General features: G+C 43.3%; 1 protein-coding gene across 3 annotated transcripts in view; it reads right to left on the bottom strand.

Annotated features, from left to right (window-relative positions):
- ints6 (integrator complex subunit 6) overlaps positions 1-24686 on the bottom strand; it is a 180695-nt gene that overhangs the window by 114650 nt on the left and 41359 nt on the right. For 2 of the 3 annotated variants that reach the window (XR_005461317.1, XM_038802588.1), the window contains exons 4-6: positions 20008-20097; positions 15415-15598; positions 3112-3240 (exon numbers count right to left, since the gene is read on the bottom strand). Coding sequence is in view for 1 of the 3 variants with exons in the window: in XM_038802588.1 (XP_038658516.1) it covers positions 3112-3240; positions 15415-15598; positions 20008-20097 (403 nt within the window). In the remaining 2 variants the exon portion in view is untranslated. Of the gene's footprint in view, positions 1-3111; positions 3241-15414; positions 15599-19060; positions 19224-20007; positions 20098-24686 lie in introns of those variants that run through there. The other variant, XR_005461318.1, reaches the window with a different exon arrangement.

Here is a 24686-nt window from a genome sequence, read left to right as displayed (position 1 = left end):
CACATGCAGACAGTTAAGGCACCGGGGCTGGATGGATTCCTGGTGGAATTTTATGAAAAGTTTGCTAATCAACTGGTGCCATTACTGGTGGAGATGTTTGAGGATTTGGTAGCAGATGGGTCTCTTCCAGAGACAATGCTGCAAGCGTCCATCTCACTTCTGTTAAAGAAGGATAAGGACCTGGTGGTATGTGGGTCGTACCGTCCCATTTCTTTACTAAATATGGATGCCAGGATTTTGGTCAAGATTTTACATTGAGGCTGGAGGAGTGTCTCCCTCAGGTTATTGGGGATGATCAGATTGGATTGATGAAGGGCTGCCAGTTGTCGTTGAATGTGAGGTGGCTTTTAAATGTAGTTTTATCCCCGGCAGAAGGTTATTGGGGCACTGGACATCGAGAAGGGATTTGTTGGGTTGAATGGGCATTTGTTTGTGGTGTTGGAACGGCTTGGGAAAAGCTTAAACTCGTAGCATGGGTCCAGCTGCTGTACAAGACATCCAAGGCCAGTGTCCTTGGATACATCTCATCTGGTGTCTTGACAACTTTTTAAGTACTGTCTATCTAATATCACCTCCCCTATCAATTTTAATCCCTTCTCAATACCCTGGCTCTACAAGAGTCCAGAAATGGATTGCCCATTGTTTAGTTTCTCTCTCTCCGCACCCCCCCCCCCTCCCCTCCCCCCCAAAAGTATCTTTATTCACATTTTTCGAATTTTATACATAAACAAACCCCTCGAAACCTTGTCAGCAGAAGGGGTGGGGGTCATTTCTGGCTTTTTCTGACAGATATTAATGATCTTGACATTGGTGTACAGGGAACCAATTTGCAGACAATACAAAACCTGAAAGCATTGTAAACTGTGAGGAGGACAGTTGATAACTTCAAAGCACATAGATAAACTAGTGGAACAGGCAGACAGCTGGCAGGTGAAGTTCAATGTGCAGAAATATGTGATAAATATATGGTACTGCTCTAAGGGGGTGCAGGAGCAGAGGGACCAGGGTGTATACGTGCATAAGTCATTAAGAGGTGGCAAGACAGGTTCACAGAGTAATTAATGAGCATACAGTATCCTAGACTTTATTAATAGCGGCATAGAGTACAAAAGCAAGGAGGTTATGTTGAACTTGTATAGAACATGAGGAGTGAAACACGAGATGGAGTATCGCGTCCAGTTCTGGGCACTGCATTTTAGGAAGGATGCGAGAGCATTGTAGAGAGTGCAGAAGAGGTTTGCGAGAATAGTTCCAGGGCCCAGGAGCTTCAGTTAGGAAGAAAGATGGAGGGGTTGGGACTCTTCCTTGGAGAAAAGAAAGTGGCAAGGAGATTTGATAGAGGTATTTAAAAGTATGAGGGGTCTAGATAGAGTAGATTGGGAGAAACTGCTTCCCCTCGTCAAGAACAAAGGGGCACAAAGGTAGTTCACAACAGAAACAAAAGCAATGAGAAAAACTTTTCACAGCGAGTTGTTAGGGTATGGAATGTCCTCCCTGAAAGTGTGGTGGAACCAGGTTCAATTGAGGTTTTCAAGAGGGCATTAGATAATTATTTGAAAAAAATACAAACTGCAAGGTTATGTGGAGAAAGCTGGAGAATGGCACTGTGATAACTGCTTTTTTGGAGAGCTGGTGCAGATATGATGAGGTGAATGGCATTCTGCGCTGTAATAATTTTGTGATTCTGTCTATCATTATTTCCATAAAAGACAAAGCTAGTAATTCTGGGAAAGATGATCATAAAACTCCATTCGAGATACAAATTACTTATTCATTTGGGTTACAGGATCCAGAGTTGCATTGAAGGCAAAATAAATTGTTTGCATTTCCGTTCGAACCATCCAAAACCATGCCAATTGCCTTTCAGATTACGATTCAGGGTGCAGCCTTGGTTAGAAGATTGGTTTGTTTAATTCATCTGGTTGTTTTGCTGACAGAACCAAGCAGTTCAGTTTGGGAAAAGAAAGAAGCAGGTGCAGTTTTGGTTTAGGTGCAGGATGCAGCTCAGTGAGTTGGGAGAGCAAAAGAAAATAACGTTAGTCAGTTAGGCCTGCACTTCAAACAGAGAAAATACTAACTTCATCATTCACCACGTGGAATGTGGGTGGGGCACAATCACAGTTCGAATTTCACGAGACGGAAGCAGTTGTAAGATTTGCTCTAGCTTGCAGCTAAGTGGAAGAAATCTAGAGTGGTCCTTAACAGAGATTTGTGGCAGAAATCAGTCAGCTACGTTAGCTTGGAAAGCTGTGGGAAGACAGTTGGGGTTATGCCGGCAACCCGAACAAGGAGTTGAGGCATCCACAGTCATGCGGTCTGTAAAGAAAAGGTGGAGGGTGGCAAAGTCAAAAGGCTAATGCAAGGGCCCTCAGAATCTTACCTCAGAGGTTAGCTGAAACACACGAGAATTAAAGTGAATTCCAGAGGGCTGCAGCATACCTTGTGGGTTGGTCTCTGAAGAAGTGAATGAAACTTCAAGATTTCTCAAAGTAACAGAAATCTTGAAAAGGGTGGAGGAGGTAACGAGCAGAATTGAATTTACAGCACAATTCTTTCTCAACTATCGTGTTAAGGAAATAGTGCTTGCTTTGTTTAATTTATTTTTGCTACAGTAGGTTTGATTTTCTTTTAAAACATGGAATTTTGTGGCACAGTTCTGCCAGTTGATTACTGGGCATTTGAACTTATTTAAATGTCAATGGCTGCTCACAGGATCATAACAAGGAACGTTATCCGGCAGAAAAATGTCCCTAATATGTACCAATTGGCAACTGCACTGGTGTGGAAAATGCTTAAGGTACACGTGGCTATATATAGTCTGACTGTATTTGATGCAGACAAAGTGTGCCTTCAAATGCAGTGAAATTCATTCGCCAGCATTAGCAAACTTGACAAGGACACTCTACCTTAAATTACCCTGAAAGGGAAAAGATCTCAAAGCAAGAGTTGAATCTAATAATTTCATATTGCTACTTTGCAGTCGTAACACGAGTGGTATTTTTATCAGCAGGATGCTGCTGTCAAGCCAAAAAGACGTTCTGTCTAGGAATCACATTTACAAGCCACAGGGATTAAAAATGTTAGTTTAGGCAACAAGGATATAAAACTTACCTTCTCCAACAGGTGCTGGATCTGGGCCCGTTTTTTCAAAATTTAGTACCACTCCACTTTGCACTTTCTGCACAAGTGATTCCAGACACTGGAGGAGCATCCGCTGTGTGCATACACAGTATGAACGACCTGGATCATTTTCAGAAAGAAATGAAAATAGCTATTTATGATGTCCTTCTGACATAACCAGCAACAGTAATAATAACGGTAGTGTGTGTTTGGTCAGTTTTCCACACTAACTGGCAAAACTCAGCCACCATCACTGAACGTGGTCCAAATTTTAAAAAGCAGCAGAATGACAATTTAAATGAAATACTCAAAAGGTTTTGCAAAATAATTATATTCAACTGAGGGGAGATAAAATACTAATAAATGTGCATTAGATTGGATTTAATTCTAAAGGGTTAGAAATGAAATGCAGACAAGTTATGTTAAGCCCGTCTAGAATCTTGGTCGTACTTAGCACAGTTCTGGTCTCCTTATTACAGAAAAGGAGAGAGAGACATGTGACAGTACAACAGAAAACTAGAATATACCAGAATTGAGAGATGACGCCTATGAGGAAAGGTATGGTGCTGTAAATACTATAAAATATTTGGCAGAAATAGGTTGCCAATCACTCTGGTTCATTCACAGCTGTGGGAGTGGGGAGGGTTTTTTTTTGGGGGGGGGGGGGGGGCATAAGCCAAGGAACAGCTCAGGCAAGCTGTGAATGGAGCAGAGTACTTCACTCCAGGTAGGAACAATTGGTAGGGTCGCATAGTGGAGGTACGGGAAGAACAGGGGAAAGCAATAAGACAGGGAGTCAGAAATTAGCAACAAAACACTTGGCCCTATTACAGCGGTGGTTCACACAGGTCAGCATGGAGCAGTACTAATCCAAGTGGACGCATCTATCATCTACAACTATGCAATACAAATCAACCAGCCACAGGTGTGCCTTCCAGCAATATTCTTGCCATCTGCAGCGTTAATAGAAAATGCCTCGCACACACCTGACAATACTGGAAAATTTAGTCATGCAGGCTTAATGAACAAAATGAGTTAGCTACATCTGTATTCTCAATATTACGAGTCCACTACTGTATTAAATAGCACTGAGCCTTTGGGCTGAATAGTTGCTACCTACATTGCGGATATAGTTTATTATTCTCTTTATTATTTTCATAGAATCACTACAATTCAGCATGAGGCCATTCAGCCCACTGCACAATCATCCGAAAGAGCATCCCTGGGCCCACATCCCCACCTATCCCAGTAACCCTACCTGATCTTTTGAACTCTAAAGGGCAATTTAGCATGGCTTATCCACCTAACCTACACATCTTTGGACTTTAGGAGGAAACCTGAGCACCCAGAAACTCCACGCAGACACAGGGAGAATACACACAGGCAGTCACACACACTTCTTCCTTCCCAAACACAACATAGCATTAGGGCTAAAATAAGCAAAATACTGTGGATGCTGGAATCTGAAACAAGAACAGAAGACAGTGGAATAACTCAGCAAGTCTGCCAGCATCTTTTAGGAAAGAAACAGAGTTAATGTTGAATCCTTAAACTCATCAGAACCGAAGGGAGGGAGAATGTGTTCAAACTACAGAAACTGCAACAAAAAGGAGCAACTTTAAAGAAAACACAGATAGCCTAGTGTGATGAAAATTATATACTTCTTACCCACTATACTGTACATACAAAATCCTTTCTGCAAATTAGAATTTGTTTCAGTTACATAATTACCTTAGCTAATCTTGATAGGGAAAATAAGAAACTTTGTTTCTCTTAAAAAAGATTTTGGTTAAACTATATCATCTGTCACTCATTATTTCTGCTGAATTTGTTTCCATCCCTTCTTTATTGTAAACCAAGATAAACCGTGCACCTACTACAGCTGAACTACTTGTAGATATTGCACAGCAGTCAGTGTCACCCAATGCACAAGACTTGCTCACCACATGACAAATTCTGGGCCACAATGGGCAACCACCTGCTGAAATGTGGTATAATTTGTTCATTTGTAAAGCTTGCAACATTCTTTATGGGAGAGGGGACAATTCAGGCATTATGCTTTTGCTCATTATTCAATATCAGAATACAAAATCTTGGTTCAAACAAACTACAAATACAGCCAAGTAGACAATCAGGGATTTGGGAAGATATGCACATCTGGTCAGAAGTATTTGTACATTATCAGACTGTCTTCACCTGCTTTCAGTCATTTATTCCTAGCAAGTTGAAAATTGTCAGAGATATTTAGCAAGTATCGAGATAAAGACTAACTTCAATTTCTGTTAGGATACTGGGCGAGAAACACAAACAACTTGTAGAAGTGTGAGGAAAGGATTCTTCACCCAAGGAGTGATGGCACTGACCAATAGGTATCTTTTATGTTGAAACAAACTTTAATCTAAACACAGAATCAACTCCATTATCAAATAAATAGCTTTACAATTAACAGTTAAACAGTTCTTAAACATAAAGGAAAAACAAACTCACTATCTACACAAGCCACTCATCATATATATTCAAACTAAGCATCCCAATCCACTCATCAACAAAGTTAACAATCAGGGTTACTTGCTATTCTCTGTGCAGACCTTTGGACAGATCCCCTTTCAGGAACAATCCGAAAATCCTTCTGTTTTGTCAGACTGAAATCCTATGGCAAAACTGACAAACTACTGACCGACCTGGCTCCTTCCATTAATTACATCATCTGTATCCCAATAAGATACCCCATAACCTGCTAATTAGGACTAAACACCAATCACTTGTAAATTGTCTACATCCCAAGGAATCTCCTTTCTATGAATAATATTCCATTAGCCCTCTATATGTAAACAAATAAATGGTTAAAATCAATTATCTCACCTTATGATTTCTTAATCACAGCTTTAGCAGATATACTGCCTGTATATATTTAAACCCAGGGTTTTTAATAACATGACTACAACAAAATAGAAAATATAACAATTGTCTACACTGATCACAACTGCTGACAATGCCCTACAGATGGATAATAGCAGGTGGGCTGTGTATCAATAGATACATGATCTGGTCAGAGATTCTACCTGGGAGAGCATTTTTCAACCCCGACATACAGGTCAAGAGAGTTAAATTTGCATTGCGGGGCCAAGTATTTTTTTCAGAAAAGCATACAGTTTAAAAAGCATACAGTTCAAATGTTAGCTGGTGTCACATCCTCTCAAAGCTCAACTATCAGACTTGTCCATAGTCTGAGGAAAAGGAAGGAATCTTAATTTCTGTTAACTGACTTTGAAACAAACCCCGTATGTGATTTCAATATGGCCTTCACCTTTGCTCCATCATCTGAGGAGCATCAGGAGGGGTTCATCTGGCACACAGCTAACCTTGCATCTATCTTGTGTGACATCAAGGACTGATATTCTTCATATCCCCTTAGTTAAAAAAGCTGAATATTCCAAGATCATTCTGGAGAACAAGGAAAACCATAAGCTCCCATTCCTTACACCAACCAGCTCATTCAATCCTTCACATCAACCTGCCACTTCAAGCACCATTTGTGTGGCGCTCCTCATTATCAAGGCTATCACTGCCCCAACAACACAAGTTATCATTCTTGTCATCATGTTTCTCATACCCATGCCAACCCTCGCATGGCAATCTCCCCCAGCCCAATATCACATCACCAAAGCTTGCAATGCCCAACTCACATTTTCCTTTTGCTCACTATTGATAGTAAAACTTTCAAGCTGCCTGGATCAAATTCAGAAATTTCCTCTGTAAACCTCTCTGCCACTTCTTTAACCTCTTCAAAACCTATCGAACAAGATTTTGGAAGCTCTTCCTGCTTTTGCTTTTCCAAGTTTGGTATTAATCGTGCACCTGCCCATTTTGGAAACAATTGGGATGTTTATCCTCAAAAGGTTGTTATTAAATATGTGGTTGATGAGATGCACCAAAATATGAGTTTCATTCAGTTTGTGAAACTTTAAATTATACATCTGAACGATAAAACAATGAGTATTAAGTGACTTCAAAATTATCCTCGGAATAGTAAGATTCAACCTCATCTGATGATGCAATTAACAAAACAAATGGAATGCTGCTTTTGAAGGTACAAATCCCAGGAGATCATACTCGATGATACAAGGGCCACACATGAACTACAGAAGTTTATCAATGCTCCTCACTGTATCACAGCGGTGGTGAGGGTGCACAGAAGAAGCATGCTCAAGTGTAAAAGCATGAACTATAAAACAAAACTGAGGAGGTAAAAGCTCTACCATCTCCAAGGCTACACATTGCAGTAAAAAAAGTAAAGATTGACATTTATATTGTTCCTTTCACAACACCCAGATGCCCAAAAGTCCTTTACAGTCAATTAAATCATTTTGAAGTGCAATCTCTGCTGTTAAGCAAGAAACGTGGTATGCCAATTTCCACACAATAAACTGCCACAAACACCTATCTGATAGTGACCAGCCAATCTGTTCTCATACTGCTGGTCGAGGGATAAATATTAGTGAGGAGAATGGGGAGAACATGGCTGCTCACGTTGAAAATAATGCCATGGGATCATTTCTTTCCACCCAGACAACAGATGGTTTAACGTCTCATCCGAAAGGGGTCGCTCAATCAGTAGAGGGATACTATGTCGGTCACTATCACAGTGACTATCATTACCAATGTGAATTTTGTCTTCAAGTCCCTGAAATGGAGCTCGAATCCACAACCTACCAACACAGAGGACATCACTACCAATGAATCATGGCTGATACCATTATGAAAATTACACAGTTTAATAAGGTTATATTTCACAGTAACGCAGGAAAGGATGATTAGCGGATATAAATTCAAATACATGCATGTACGGGCGATGGCAGTGGTCGGACAGGGCAAGAAGAGCAGAAACTGATTGGAGACAGCAGGTTTTTCAGTCGGGAAAAAAAAACAAACATCACACCAAATCATACAGAATCTCCCAATTTATTGTAACCTCAATATTGGTGAATTTTGAACATGGAAGGAAAAAGCACCGTTCACAGTGGGGAGAAAACATGGAAATGTGGAGATTGTGAGGAGTGATTCAAATCTCTGTCTGAGCTGGAAACTCATCGGGGAAATTCAGCCGGTTACCTGCCCCAAGTGTGGGAAGGAATTCACTTGATCATCTGGGCTGCTGACACACAAGCGAATTCACACTGAGGAGAGGCCGTTATCCTGCTCCCAGTGTGGGAAGGGGTTGACTCAGTCTTCGGAGCTGCTGCAACACCTAGTTCACATTGGCAAGAGACCATTTAAATGCCCTGACTGTGGGAAGGGCTATAAAATATCTGCAACACTGGTGCAACATCAACAAATTCACAGTGGGCACAGGGATCAGAACAATTCACTGAACACCAGCGAATTCACATCGGGGAGAGGCCGTTCACCTGCGCTGTGTGTGGCAAGGGATTCACTCAGTCATCCACACTGCGGATACACCAGCAAGTTCACACCGGGGAGAGGCCATTCACCTGCACTGAATGTGGGAAGGGTCCAACTTGTGGACACGCCAGCGAATTTGCATAAACAAATAAGGTCCCTTCCAGGTCAGTCTTCTCCCATTCGTTATCTATTTGGACATTCTGAATTCTCCCTCTGTGTACCCAAACAGGTGCCGGAGTGTGGCAACTAGGGGATTTTCACAGTAACTTCATTGCAGTGTTAATGTAAGCCTACTTGTGACAATAATGAAAGATTAGAATTATGAAGTAAATTTAAAGAAACTATTGGGAAACATTCTTCACTCGGGTTTAATTGACAAAAACACAAAAAGATGAGTGATATAATGGGAAGCTTAAGACAACAGAAGGATCCATTTCAATCGGAAAAGTTACTTTTTCTCATTCCAAATCTCTGTTTTACTCCAAAGAGACAGCAACCTCACTAGATGGACTGGCCAATGTCGACACAGAAGTCATTGTCAGAAGTGAGGGAACTGACCGTACTGAGATTTAACCAAGAAAGAGAAATGTGCATATCCCTTTACTTAATATGGAGATGCTGGCGTCAGACTGGGGTGAGCACAACAAGTCTTACAACACCAGGTTAAAGTACCTTTACTTGTCACAGCTATTTAAAAACTAACTCCTTTTGTTAAGATATCTGAATGGATAGAAGTACCGGGCAGCACGGTAGCATTGTGGATAGCACAATAGCTTCACAGCTCCAGGGTCCCAGGTTCGATTCCGGCTTGGGTCACTGTCTGTGCGGAGTCTGCACATCCTCCCCGTGTGTGCGTGTGTTTCCTCCGGGTGCTCCGGTTTCCTCCCACAGTCCAAAGATGTGCGGGTTAGGTGGATTGGCCATGATAAATTGCCCATCGTGTCCAAAATTGCACTTAGTGTTGGGAGGGTTACTCAGTATGGGGACAGGTTGTTGATCTTGTGTAGGGTGCTCTTTCCAAGAGCCGGTGCAGACTCGATGGGCCGAATGGCCTCCTTCTGCACTGTAAATTCTATGTAAAGTCTCAATTAGTGCGCTTAGTCTGTACAAAACCCCCCAAGTTTAACAAACAGGAGTTTGATAACCTGCAATGGTGTTTGACTAATTGTATCTTCTGAATTGTTAAATTCTGTGCCAGACACAACAGCAAAGTTCCATTGCTCTTCCAAAACAAGCCCAAATTAAAACCAAATAGTTGAGAAGGGAGCATGGAAATAAGGAAATAAAGTGGTCAGCATAACATTATAAGATACAGCAAAATTGTCACAACTAAAATCATAAGAGGTGCCATGATAGTGGAAGTGGATTACAAGACAATAACCCAAATCAGGTGAGAAAATGACAAACTGCAAGAAAAAATAGATTTGTGCACTCGTCATATGAACCAGGAGATCAAATTGCAACTTATAATTCTGTAGTCCAACCAGATCTTTTTCTTCATCTTTACCATTTGGCAATACAAAATGGGTTGTACATAGTGAGTCGTGTTTCCAGCCAGAATGAAGATGATTAGGTAATTATAGCATCAATCATGCCTGGAGGCAGGGTGGCACAGTGGTTAGCACTGCTGCATCACAGCGCCAAGGACTACGGTTCGACCCCAGCCTCAGTTCACGGTCCACGTGGAGTTTGCACATTCTCCCAGTGTCTCCATGGGTCTCACCCTCACAACCCAAAGATGTGCAGGCGAGGTGGATTGGCCACGCTAAATTGCCCCTTAATTGATAAAAAAAGAATTCGGTAATCTAAATTTTTTTTTAAATCATGCCTGGAGACCACACTGCGCAAGTGACTGATTAGATTTTATGCAGATATGTACAAAAGTAACCGTTACTGGAGGATCTGTTTTTATCAAGAGAAAGGTTTCTTCAGTTTCAATCACGCATCCAGTTTGTTGCATTTCACAGATATTGAGAAGAAAAGATTGCATTGTTTCATTAGACTGTTGTGAGTAACTAGACTTGAGCTTAGTAGAGTAGAACGATACAGCGCAGTACAGGCCCTTCGGCCCTCGATGTTGCACCGACATGGAAAAAATCTAAAGGCCATCTAACCTACACTATGCCCTTACCATCCATATGCTTATCCAATAAACTTTTAAATGCCCCCAATGTTGGCGAGTTCACTACTGTTGCAGGTAGGGCATTCCACGGCCTCACCACTCTTTGCGTAAAAAACCCACCTCTGACCTCTGTCCTATATCTATTACCCCTCAATTTAAGGCTATGTCCCCTCGTGCTAGCCACCTCCATCCGCGGGAGAAGTCTCTCGCTGTCCACCCTATCTAACCCTCTGATCATTTTGTATGCCTCTATTAAGTCACCTCTTAACCTTCTTCTCTCTAACGAAAACAACCTCAAGTCCATCAGCCTTTCCTCATAAGATTTTCCCTCCATACCAGGCAACATCCTGGTAAATCTCCTCTGCACCCGTTCCAAAGCTTCCACGTCCTTCCTATAATGAGGCGACCAGAACTGTACGCAATACTCCAAATGCGGCCGTACTAGAGTTTTGTACAACTGCAACATGACCTCATGGCTCCGGAACTCAATCCCTCTACCAATAAAGGCCAACACACCATAGGCCTTCTTCACAACCCTATCAACCTGGGTGGCAACTTTCAGGGATCTATGTACATGGACACCGAGATCCCTCTGCTCATCCACACTACCAAGAATTTTACCATTAGCCAAATATTCCGCATTTCTGTTATTCTTTCCAAAGTGAATCACCTCACACTTCTCCACATTAAACTCCATTTGCCACCTCTCAGCCCAGCTCTGCAGCTTATCTATGTCCCTCTGTAACCTGCAACATCCTTCCGCACTGTCTACAACTCCACCGACTTTAGTGTCATCAGCAAATTTACTCACCCATCCTTCCGCGCCCTCCTCTAGGTCATTTATAAAAATGACAAACAGCAACGGCCCCAGAACAGATCCTTGTGGTACGCCACTCGTAACTGAACTCCATTCTGAACATTTCCCATCAACTACCACTCTCTGTCTTCTTTCAACTAGCCAATTTCTGATCCACATCTCTAAATCACCCTCAATCCCCAGCCTCCGTATTTTCTGCAATAGCCGACCGTGGGGAACCTTATCAAACGCTTTACTGAAATCCATATACACCACATCAACTGCTCTACCCTCGTCAACCTGTTCAGTCACCTTCTCAAAGAACTCGATAAGGTTTGTGAGGCATGACCTACCCTTCACAAAACCATGCTGACTGTCCCTAATCATATTATTCCTATCTAGGTGATTATAAATTGTATCTTTTATAATCCTCTCCAAGACTTTACCCACCACAGACGTTAGGCTCACCGGCCTATAGTTACCGGGGTTATCTCTACTCCCCTTCTTGAACAAAGGGACCACATTTGCTATCCTCCAGTCCTCTGGCACTATTCCTGTAGCCAACGATGACCTAAAAATCAAAGCCAAAGGCTCAGCAATCTCTTCCCTGGCTTCCCAGAGAATCCTAGGATAAATCCCATCCGGCCCCGGGGACTTATCTATTTTCACCTTGTCCAGAATTGCCAACACTTCTTCCCTACGCACCTCAATGCCATCTATTCTAATAGCCTGGGTCTCAGCATTCTCCTCTACAATATTATCTTTTTCTTGAGTGAATACTGATGAAAAGTATTCATTTAGTATCTCGCTTATCTCCTCAGCCTCCACACACAACTTCCCACCACTGTCCTTGACTGGCCCTACTCTTACCCTAGTCATTCTTTTATTCCTGACATACCTATAGAAAGCTTTTGGGTTTTCCTTGATCCTACCTGCCAAATACTTCTCATGTCCCCTCCTTGCTCGTCTCAGCTCTCTCTTTAGATCCTTCCTCGCTTCCTTGTAACTATCAAGCGCCCCAACTGAAACTTCACGCCTCATCTTCACATAGGCCTCCTTCTTCCTCTTAACAAGAGATTCCACTTCTTTGGTAAACCACGGTTCCCTCGCTCGACCCCTACCTCCCTGCCTGACTGGTACGTACTTATCAAGAACATGCAATAGCTGTTCCTTGAACAAGCTCCACATATCCAGTGTGCCCAACCCTTGCAGCCTACTTCTCCAACCAACACATCCTAAGTCATGTCTAATGGCATCATAATTGCCCTTCCCCCAGCTATAACTCTTGCCCTGCGGGGTATACTTATCCCTTTCCATCACTAACGTAAAGGTCACCGAATTGTGGTCACTGTTTCCAAAGTGCTCACCTACCTCCAGATCTAGCACCTGGCCTGGTTCATTACCCAAAACCAAATCCAATGTGGCCTCGCCTCTTGTTGGCCTGTCAACATATTGTGTCAGGAAACCCTCCTGCACACATTGTACAAAGAATGACCCATCTAATGTACTCGAACTATATCTTTTCCAGTCAATATTTGGAAAGTTAAAGTCTCCCATAACAACTACCCTGTTACTTTCGCTCTTTTCCAGAATCATCTTCGCCATCCTTTCCTCTACATCCCTAGAACTATTAGGTGGCCTATAGAAAACTCCCAACAGGGTGACCTCTCCTTTCCTGTTTCTAACCTCAGCCCATACTACCTCGGAAGAAGAGTCCCCATCTAGCATCCTTTCCGCCACCGTAATACTGTCCTTGACTAGCAGCGCCACACCTCCCCCTCTTTTGCCCCCTTCTCTGAGCTTACTAAAACACCTAAACCCCGGAACCTGCAACAACCATTCCTGTCCCTGCTCTATCCATGTCTCTGAAATGGCCACAACATCGAAGTCCCAGGTACCAACCCATGCTGCCAGTTCCCCTACCTTATTTCGTATACTCCTGGCATTGAAGTAGACACACTTCAAACCACCTACCTGAACACTGGCACCCTCCTGCGAAGTCAAATCTGTGCTCCTGACCTCTATACTCTCAATCTCCCGTACCCCAAAACTACAATCCTGGTTCCCATGCCCCTGCTGAATTAGTTTAAACCCCCCCAAAGAGCACTAACAAATCTCCCCCCCAGGATATTGGTGCCCCTCAGGTTCAGATGTAGACCATCCTGTCTATAGAGGTCCCACCTTCCCCAGAAAGAGCCCCAGTTATCCAGAAATCTGAATCCCTCCCGCCTGCACCATCCCTGTAGCCACGTGTTTAATTGCTCTCTCTCCCTATTCCTCATCTCACTATCACGTGGCACGGGCAACAACCCAGAGATAACAACTCTGTTGGTTCTCGCTCTGAGCTTCCATCCTAGCTCCCTAAAGGCCTGCCTGACATCCTTGTCCCCTTTCCTACCTATGTCGTTAGTGCCAATGTGGACTACGACTTGGGGCTGCTCCCCCTCCCCCTTAAGGACCCGGAAAACACGATCCGAGACATCACGTACCCTTGCACCTGGGAGGCAACATACCAAACGTGAGTCTCTCTCGCTCCCACAAAATCTCCTATCTGTGCCCCTGACTATTGAGTCCCCAATTACTAATGTTCTACTCCTTTGCCCCCTTCCCTTCTGAGCAACAGGGACAGACTCCGTGCCAGAGGCCCGTACCCCATGGCTTACCCCTGGTAAGTCGTCCCCCCCACAAGTATCCAAAACGGTATACTTGTTACTCAGGGGAACAACCGCAGGGGGTCCCTGCACTGACTGCTTCTTCCCAGTCCCTCTTACAGTTACCCATCTATCTCCAGTCTTTGGTGTAACTACTTCCCTGAAGCTCCTATCTATGACCCCCTCTGCCTCCCGAATGATCCGAAGTTCATCCAGCTCAAGCTCCAGGTCCCTAACACGGTTTTTGAGGAGCTGGAGTTGGGTGCACTTCCCACAGATGAAATCAGCAGGGACACTGACGGCGTCCCTCACCTCAAACATTCTGCAGGAGGAGCATTGTACTGCCTTCCCTGACATCACCTCTAGATTAAAAAAAAACAAGAAAAAGAAAAAGAAAGGAAGAGCTTACCTGATATTACCTCAAACCCTGCTCCCGCTGAAAGGTAAGCAAATTTAAAGGCACTCACTCACCTTCACGACAGGCCCCTGCTCCCGCTTCCCAACCACCATGGGGTGGGGGGGTTGGTTAGAGGAGGAGGTAGGGTGGGAAACAGTCATGAAGTGTTTCGGGTTTAACTGTCACTTGCCAACAGCCTCTCCACAAACCACCTTCAACTTAGGCTGACCGCACTGCACGTATGCAAATTTCCCCAGAACAGCTGATCAGTAGCTCTGCTCTGCTGCCCTCTGCTGGATGATTGCCTTCACTCAAACTCCTCGGGTCTCCTTTGCAGATTCACCTTCAACTTAGGCTGACCGCACTGCACGTATGCAAATTTCCCCAGAACAGCTGATCAGTAGCTCTGCTCTGCTGCCCTCTGCTGGATGATTGCCTTCACTCAAACTCCTCGGGTCTCCTTTGCAGATTCACCTTCAACTTAGGCTGACCGCACTGCACGTATGCAAATTTCCCCAGAACAGCTGATCAGTAGCTCTGCTCTGCTGCCCTCTGCTGGATGATTGCCTTCACTCAAACTCCTCGGGTCTCCTTTGCAGATTCACCTTCAACTTAGGCTGACCGCACTGCACGTATGCAAATTTCCCCAGAACAGCTGATCAGTAGCTCTGCTCTGCTGCCCTTAGCAGCTTGCAAACTTTGAGTTCTCTTAAAATCCCACCTTGCCGCCATACCGTTGCCGAGAGTGGTGTCAATAGACATAACTACAAAATGACGCAGATGCACAAAAGATCAGAGTACTCTAACATGTCAAACAAAAGGCCAGTAGTTCTATCATGGCTAATTTTAGTAAAACAAGTGAAGTATTGTTTTTAAAAAAGCCAAGATAATTTAAACCATCAATTGTGTACAACATTGATCTTACCTCCTGTAACCTCACACATGGGTGTAATGGCAGATTCATCAGATGGCACACTACCCAACTGCTCTGCTTCAGATGGCATCAATCCAGGAAGACGCAAGACTAAGGAAAATAATCTCTGATCCCATCGAAATGGCTCCTTAGTTAATTCACTCCCTGGCAAGGGAGAATTAAGTGGCAGATGGAGCTGTAATTGTAAAAAGAAACAGCCTCCTTAGTATTTTACTAATTTAGAAGTACAAACTTCATTATTTGTTACTAATTGTTAACTTTTCAGCAATTTTGCAATTATTGAAATACCAAACATAATGAAGAAGCAGGTAAAGGATTCCAAGCTCTCCATTAACTCGACTGATGGTTCGCAGTGTGGCTGACTTACACATGCTAGAAGCTACATATATTCACACACAGCTTCCTGCCCTTTGCAAACAGCAAGAGCATGTTCATGCATAGTTATAAAGAACAAAGAACAATACAGCACAGGAACAGGCCCTTCGGCCCCCCAAGCCTACGTCGACCATGGTACCTGCCTGAACTAAAACCATCCTCATTTACGGAGTCCGCATCCTTTCATTCCCACCCTATTCATATATTTGTCTGGATGTCCCAAAAATGCCACTATCGTACCTGCTCCCAGCACCTCCCCAGTCAGCGCTTTCCATATATTTACCACCCTCTTGTGTGGAAAACTTGCCTCGCACATCTGTTCGAAACTTTTCCCTACGCACTTTAAACCTATGTGCCCTAGTACTGGACTCTCCTACCCTCAGAAAGAGCATCTGATTATCCACTCTGTTCATGCCACTCAATCTTGTAGACCTCGATCAGGTCGCTTCCCAACCTCCATTGCTCCAGTGAGAACAGACCGAGTTTATCTAACCTCTCCTCGTAGCTAATGCCCTCCATACCAGGCAACATCCTAGTAAACCGCTTCTGTACCCCCTCCAAAGCATCCACAGTCTTCTGGTAGTGTGGCGACCAGAATTGTACGCAATATTCCAAATGAGGCCTAACTAATGTAGTGTACAGCTGCAACATGACTTGTCAATTTTTATATTCAATGCCCCGACCGATGAAGGCCAACATGTAATATGCCTTGTTAACCGCCTTATCCACATGCGTTGCCACTTTCCGTGATCGGTGAACATGCACTCCCAGATCTCTCTGCCTGTCAGTACTCACAAGAGTTCTACCATTTGTTGTGTAATTCCTACGTGCAATGGATCTTCCAAAGTGCATGACCTCACACTTGTCCGGAGTAAACTCCATCTACCATTTCTCCCCCAAGACTCCAACCAGTTTATATCTTACTGTATGTTAGGGGCAGCAGGGTAGCATGGTGGTTAGCATAAATGCTTCACAGCTCCAGGGTCCCAGGTTCGATTCCCGGCTGGGTCACTGTCTGTGTGGAGTCTGCACGTCCTCCCCCTGTGTGCGTGGGTTTCCTCCGGGAGCTCCGGTTTCCCCCCACAGTCCAAAGATGTGCGGGTTAGGTGGATTGGCCATGCTAAATTGCCCGTAGTGTCCTAATAAAAGTAAGGTTAAGGGGGTGTTGTTGGGTTACGGGTATAGGGTGGATACGTGGGTTTGAGTAGGGTGATCATGGCTCGGCACAACATTGAGGGCCGAAGGGCCTGTTCTGTGCTGTACTGTTCTATGTATCCTCTTCACTATCCGCAACTCCACCAATTTCTGTGTCGTCTACGCACTTACTAATCAGACCAGCTACATTTTCTTCTAAATCATTTATATACACCACAAACAACAGAGGCCCCAGAACCGATCCCTGTGGAACGCCGCTGGTCACAGCCTTCCATTCAGAAAAGCACCCTTCTACTGCTACCCTCTGTCTTCTGTGCCCAAGCTAGTTCTGTATCCAACTTGTCAGCTCTCCTCTGATCCCAAGTGACTTCATCTTTTGTACCAGTCTACCTTGTCAAAGGCGTTACTGAAGTCCATGTAAAACATCTACTGCCTTTCCCTCATCTATCATCTTTGTCACTTCCTCGAAAAACTCGGTCAAATTAGTGAGGCCGACCTCCCCTTCACAAAACCATGCTCTCCATCACTAATAGGTCCATTTGTTTCCAAATGTGAGTAAATCCTATCTCAAAGAAGCTTTTCCAATAATTTCCCTACCACTGATGAAAGGCTCAAATGCCTATAATTTCCCGGATTTTCCCGGCTTCTCTTCTTGAACAATGGAACAACATTGCCTACTCTCCAGTCCTCTGGACTTATCTTTCTAAACAAAAGCTAGGGGAACAACCATTCCCTGGTTCATTCCCCATGGCAATGTCTTGAATTTAAACAAAAGCTTGACCATTAAGTGTTCTCTGGTGCATTCACCACAGCAACGTCTCTCCCAGAGTCCAGCTGCCAACAAATCAGCACTCGCTTCTCATGTAATATAAATTGCTGTTCCCTTTACAATTGGTATTCTTGTGAACCGGTCCTGACGAGTGCAAGGTGAAAAGTTTCGGCAGCATGTCTCTTGTTTCAGCAATACTTAGGAGATGTATTATAAACCAAGTATTAACACACAAGGGTGAAGTCTGAGATAGCCAAATCGCTGACAACAGGACAAGAGAGATGCACATTTTTAATAAATTAAGTTCTGTTCACTTTTACTGTGCTTTCAATTAAGGGGAAGGAGAATCCATCCATTTCAGTTAAAATAGCTGATACATATCAGATTTTAAGCTAAAGATTTGTGAAAAAGGATGATGATGTTCATCAGTTTGATAGTTCACTCATACGGGTTTGGTTTCTAGATTTCCAGAACACACAATTGTGCATTACAGACTGTTCCTTCAGTGGACGTATAGCAGTTAATCTTAAACTAAAATCAGAATTGCTGCACACTGTAATCATATCCCGCCACTTGTACAATTAAATCACAGCTTGGGGTTTGGGAAAGAAGAGGATGGGATTTTAGTGGAAACAGCAGGGAGGGAGAAGCCAGTGTCTGCTTCATTGTAACAGAATAAAGAACTGATTTCACGAGACTTCCATTTCCCAGATATATTTTACTTAACATGTTCATCTGAAAAGTTAGGCATATTCAGCCAAACTGGATTTCTCAACTTCAAATGACTACAGTCATGCATTTATGCATATATACGGATGCCATGATTCACCTGACATTCTTGTATATCACAATGGTGTCACACAGGACAAATAATAGGGTTTTGGCTATGGATGAAGATAAGAGATGAACAAATATTTTGCATACCATCATGTAATATCCATGAGCACAGTTGTATTTGTTTTTCTGGCACTTGTGGGATGGGGGAAGGGCAGGAAAGTGTGTTGAATATCTTGCCTCTATCCACCACAGGGGTGGGCTGCACGGTTCATGGGGATGACTGATCCAGGAAGGAAACCCCAAACATTCATCGTGTCCAACAACATTCGCCACACAGTTCCCCAAACTAGAGGAAGCCACCGAACGACGCAATGTGCCTTCACCTTTGGCACGATTCAGTGGTTTAACTCATTCAATCTCATTCCTCGGTACGTAATAAAGTTGTCCACATTCAGCAGGCAACGAACACCTACAACCACACGATTCATTCAGTCCCGCCTCTGCAGCTCTGATTGACTTACACACATCACCCCACCCCCTCAAACTGATATACGACCTTACTAGTGGTCGATGTGGACGTCAATCATGGCCAGGAGCACGGCAGCAGCTCTGATGGGTTTTTGCCGGCACTGGGTCAGGCTGGGCACAGCGGAGTGATGTCATTGGTTTTCTGCACATGTGCAGACCAGTGGGCATGTGCAGACTGGTATCGACGGCCATCTTGCTTTGGCAGGAGACACAGTGAACATGAAATTACTAAGTCAAGTCACAGACATAAAATATTAGATGTACCATACACACTAATTAAATTACTAAGCAAGTATCTTCAAATGCTCGGATTAGTCTGTGATATCATATCTCTTCCCAATACTCTTATTGGTATTGTTAATAACAGGATAATTGGTGCATTTTTGGTCTTCCAAGCAATTTTCCTAGCTTCCCAAGATTTACTCTTCGTCTTCGGCCAGGCATATCTCAAAAATACATTTTTGATCAAAGCATTTCTTCACTATACCACTCATAGGGCCATCACTCAAGAAAACTCAAAAAAATGCGCTCCACATTAAGAGATATACTGAATTACCTCAGAGATGGTGGCACAGTGGTTAGCAATGCTGCCTCAATGTGCAGGGTTACAGGGATAGGGCGAGGAGTGGGCCCAGGTCGAGTGCTCTTTCAGAGGTCAGTGCAGAATTAATGGGCTGAATGGCCTCCTTCTGCACTAGAGATTGTATGGATCTTAAGAAATGAAGTTTGTAAGCTTTTAATGCATGACTTCTGTCCAAGACGATGTACATGATACAAACATGGATGCAAGTGGTATGAGGAAATGGAAATTCAGAATTTACTAAACAAACATTGAAGTTGATCAAGTAGCAAGTTGATCAATGAATTTAATATAGTGCCGCCACCAGAGAATCAAAAGTACATCCATTAGCACTAATGAGGGAAAAATCTACTGCCGTTATTAAAAATTGCTGTGAACACAATGGCAAAAAACAACTTACTTCATCTTGTATACCACTACTGTTTGTCAATTTGTTCCCATCAGTAATGGTAACGATAATTGACGGTTCCAGAAAGAAAGGGTTTCGTCCCTGAAAACAAAATCAAATGAAGAAAGTAATTGATATTTTTAGCAAATCAGAAGCAGTTATTAATATTCTAATCAGCATCACAGATACTAGAGTGCAAGCTAGCCATTAAAGTGGGATAGATGCACGGAAAGGAACGTTTTCACATATTATTTTTCCGTGATGAACAATGCAACTCAAAGTTCAGACATTAAATCTCAACTACAAGACAAGATGTAAATACATTTAAACAAACAGAGACTTAATCTTCTCCTTTCACTGCTGAGCAAAGAAAGATTATATATTTGAGGATTACTGGAAAGGCAATGATAAGAAAATAGCTTCAGCCCACTTGGGGCAGGGTGAAGAATATATTATAACAAGACACACCAAACAAAGTAACAAATAGATAATCTTGTACACGTATCTCCTCTTGAATCTACCTCTGCATGCTTCAGCAATTCAGGTTCACTTCAGAGACATTGATTGATCATAGAATTTACAGTGCAGAAGGAGGCCATTCGGCCCATCGAGTCTGCACCGCCTCTTGGAAAGAGCACCCTACCCAAGGCCAACACCTCCACCCGATCCCCATAACCCCCACCCAATACTAAGGGCAATTTTGGACACTAAAGGGCAATTTATCATGGCCAATCCACCTAACCTACACATCTTTGGACTGTGGGAGGAAACCGGAGCACCCGGAGGAAACCCACGCACACATGGGGAGGATGCGCAGACTCCGCACAGACAGTGATCCAAGCCGGAATCGAACCTGGGACCCTGGAGTTGTGAAGCAATTGTGCTATCTACAATGCTACCCTTGGTCACAATCCATCTTTAAAGGAGGTTAAATGGAAAGAGAAACTACACAATTGGACTATAACTTTTACTTTTTAGCCAAGAAAAATTAGGACTTTAAGAATATTCATCAGGACATCTGGTGATCATGCCTGAACTGTGGAATATCCAGCACAGATGGAACAAAGGTGACAAGAGAATATTTTTCCTCACCCGAAAGCAAACTATCATTTACAATATGACAGAATTTATCTGGTGTTTTACACAATTGGGATCTTTGTTAATTACCAATGTTTACAAATTTTAGCAAGTCTTACGCCTCTTCTCCAACCTCAGCCACTAAACTCTGGCTATCAGCTTCAGTTGTCAATAGCTTTGAAAATTCAGAGCTGCCAAACAAGTGCTCACATTCAACATTGCAAGATCAGGCCAACAGCACAACATGATTGCCCCACTGACAGTATTTTGGAGACCTTGTCACCTTCGACCCCAGTACAAAACCTTTTCCTTCAAAATCAACCAGAGTGAGATTTCCAGAGGTAAGTTGAAGTTCACCTTTATGGTCATTCAATTAACACCATGGTGAGGTTTTTGCAAAAACATTTTAACAGCTGCAAGTTCAACTACCATCCATCTGGTTGACAAAAATTGACTTGGATTTGCAATCCTCTGGTTCCACTTGTGAATATGTTGACTAGTTTTCATTCAGCCACTCTCCTCAGATTTCTTGGCATTTTGGCTTTAACTGAAGTTGCACTCAGCAGAATGCAGGCTCACCGAGCATGAGAGAGACACCTTATTTTGACATTTCCAGAAGTTAAAAGATATAGCTCAAATGGAACTTACAATGATCTGTAAGAGCGCAAGCTGAAGATATCAAAAGCAGGACAGTGTTTTTTCCATTCCAAATGTGTTTGTTCCAAAAGGTGAAAATAACCAAAGGCGGCTCAAGGGGGCCATTTGGTCCATCAACTCTATGCTGGTGTTCATCTCCATTTGAGCAAGCTGGATTGCCCATCCCTAATGATCCTTGAACTAAGTGGCTTGCTGGGCCATCTCAGAGGGCATCTGAGAATCAAAGTCTGGGTAAGTACCATGGCAAAGCCAGGGAAGAATGGCAGATTTCCTCCCCTAAAAGGATATTAGTGAACCAGCTGGGTTTTTGCAACAATCGACAGACAATAGCTCATCATTAGATGTTTAATTAATTAAAATTTCATTAACTGCAATGGTGGGGTTTGAACGTGGGTCCTCACAACATTCATTACCCTGGGTCTCTGGATTACTAGTCCAGGTGACAATACTACTGCGCCGCTGCCTCCCCTTTCTGATACATCTTTAATTATTCTAACCATTCTAACTTTTTCCCTTACTCTCTTTAAAATGAAACTGGTACAGAAAACATTCAACAAGGTGGAAATGTCAATGATATTTAAACAGCACACAAGAGATCTGAAAGTTCAATTCAGTTTCAACAGAGGTTGTATTTAGAGCATGCAGAATTGTGCATAGGCAGTCAGGGAATTGGCATAGCACGAGCTGTGTGTACTGGAATATGTTGCGACCAAAGCATAGACGCATATTATTTGGAAGTCTTGAGAACAGACAATTAATCTGACAAGATTGAAGACTCTCAAAGACAGAAGCTGCATTGTTGGTAGTTCTTCCCCGCTCCAGCAGCTGTCTCCAGCCCCAGTATTCAAACTCCATTCTGGGACTTTTGCGCCACAGTGGTAGCGTTTACACAGATCAAATTTTTAAAAACAGTAATTCTGAAGTTCCTTGACCTGAAACATTGGAGGGAATTTTCCCAAAAATTGGTAGTGTAAATCAAGGTGTTTCAGCTAGGTTCTCTCTCCAGATCTCTGTCACTTGATCAAAAATGCAAGGTGTGTGCTTTGCGCAGTCACTCTGTCGAGGGGGAGGGCAGCACGGAGGCACAGTGGTTAGCACTGCTGTCTCAAGGTGCCATGGACCCGGGTTCAATCTTGGCCCCGGGTCACTGGCCGCGTGGAGTTGGCATATTTAAATTAATCCAGTCCACATCCTCGCTGGGCATAAACCTGAACGCGGGCTCGGAGAAGATCTCATCCTGAGATTTTCCACGCAAATCCCATTCTGGCCCTCTCGCGAGAGTTAGCAACGATAATGGGATTTGCACCCGTGGTACAAAGCCAGACAAATACCCCCTTTAACTCCTGTTTCTCTCTCTCAGATTTTGCTAGACCAGCCAAGTATTTCCATTTCAGAGAAGCATTTTGTTTTTGTTGAAATGAAAATGAAAAATGAAAATCGCTTATTGTCATAAGTTGGCTTCAAATGAAGTTACTGTGAAAATGAAATGAAATGAAAATCGCTTATTGTCACGAGTAGGCTTCAATGAAGTTACTGTGAAAAGCCCCTAGTCGCCACATTCCGGCGCCTGTCAGGGGAGGCTGAAACGGGAATTGAACCTGCGCTGCTGGCCTGCCTGGGTCTGCTTTAAAAGCCAGCGATTTAGCCCATTATGCTAAATCAGCCCCTGTTGACTTATTAATATCTAGCAATGCCTTTTTGGGGATATCTTAGATGTTTTACGAAAAGTAAACTTGCGAGCAAGGATACAGACCTGCAATGTCCGGTCCGAACAAGTCAAAAAAATTATACGAGGGTTTTAGGGATCAATTTTCCACCACACTGCCCATTTTTCTGATATCAGTATGTTAGTGTCCTATTTATGTTTGGCACAATCATGGCATTTTGTACTTTAGTTACATTTTTGAGCCAAATATACAAGAGATCAAATATTTTGATTGACCACCATACACATATTTTCAACTGCAAAAGCTTATTGGTCCGTTTTGCAAGATTAACATTCAAGGTGACCCCATAACAGTACAGACGATTCCACCCCCTGCCCCCAAAACTCAACAAATAACATGCCTTGACAGAATGTCTTTAACATACAAAAATATCCCAAGGCGCGTCACAGGAGTATAATCAAACAAAGTGACACCAAGTTAACAAAAAGGATATTAGATGGGGTGACTAAATGTATAGGCTTGAGAGAAGACCTTAAAAGGAGGAGAGGTGGGAAAAGCTGAGTGATTGCCACACCTTGGGTCTAGATCAGGGATGGGCAAACTTTTCCGTGCAAGGGCCACATTCAGAAATTCACAATTTTAAAGGGCCGCATAGTATATTAAGTAAAATAATTACTTCACCCGGTTATGATTCTGGGCGCCTCATATAGGACATAGAACAGTACAGCACAGAACAGGCCCTTCGGCCCTCGACGTTGTGCCGAGCAATGATCACCCTACTCAAGTCAACGTATCCACCCTATGCCAGTAAGTAACCCAACAGTCCCCCCCATTAACCTTAAAAAAAATAATAAAAAATTTTTTAAAAAATTTTAATGACTTGGTGGGCCGCATAAAAACCTTTGGTGGGCCGTAGTTTGCCCACCCCTGGTCTAGATGATTAAAAGGTATGCAATGTGAGGAAAACAAAGTGGGAAATATGAAAGAAATCAGAATTGGACAAAACCACAATTCTGGAATCACACGTGATTGTGTAGTCGACCATCGACGTGATTTTTAAAATCCCAATAAAGAGTTGTACTGGCATCTCGATGCACGACACACGCCCGGGGAGGGGAGGAGGAGAATGAGAGCACTGGGCCTCCACGCGGGACCCTCCGTCTTCCAGCAGCAGCCATTGTCAAGGAAACCAGTCGCTACAGCGAGCGCTGAATAGCGATACGTTCAGGGAGGAATGCATTCACTTGTCAATCAGCTCCCCCCCCCCACCCCAGACAAAGCCAGCCCTTT

Source organism: Scyliorhinus canicula, chromosome 7 (genome assembly GCF_902713615.1).
Source record: "Scyliorhinus canicula chromosome 7, sScyCan1.1, whole genome shotgun sequence".
In the NCBI taxonomy this organism is placed as follows: Eukaryota; Metazoa; Chordata; class Chondrichthyes; order Carcharhiniformes; family Scyliorhinidae; genus Scyliorhinus; species Scyliorhinus canicula.
This window is presented reverse-complemented; position numbering and strand designations above follow the sequence as displayed.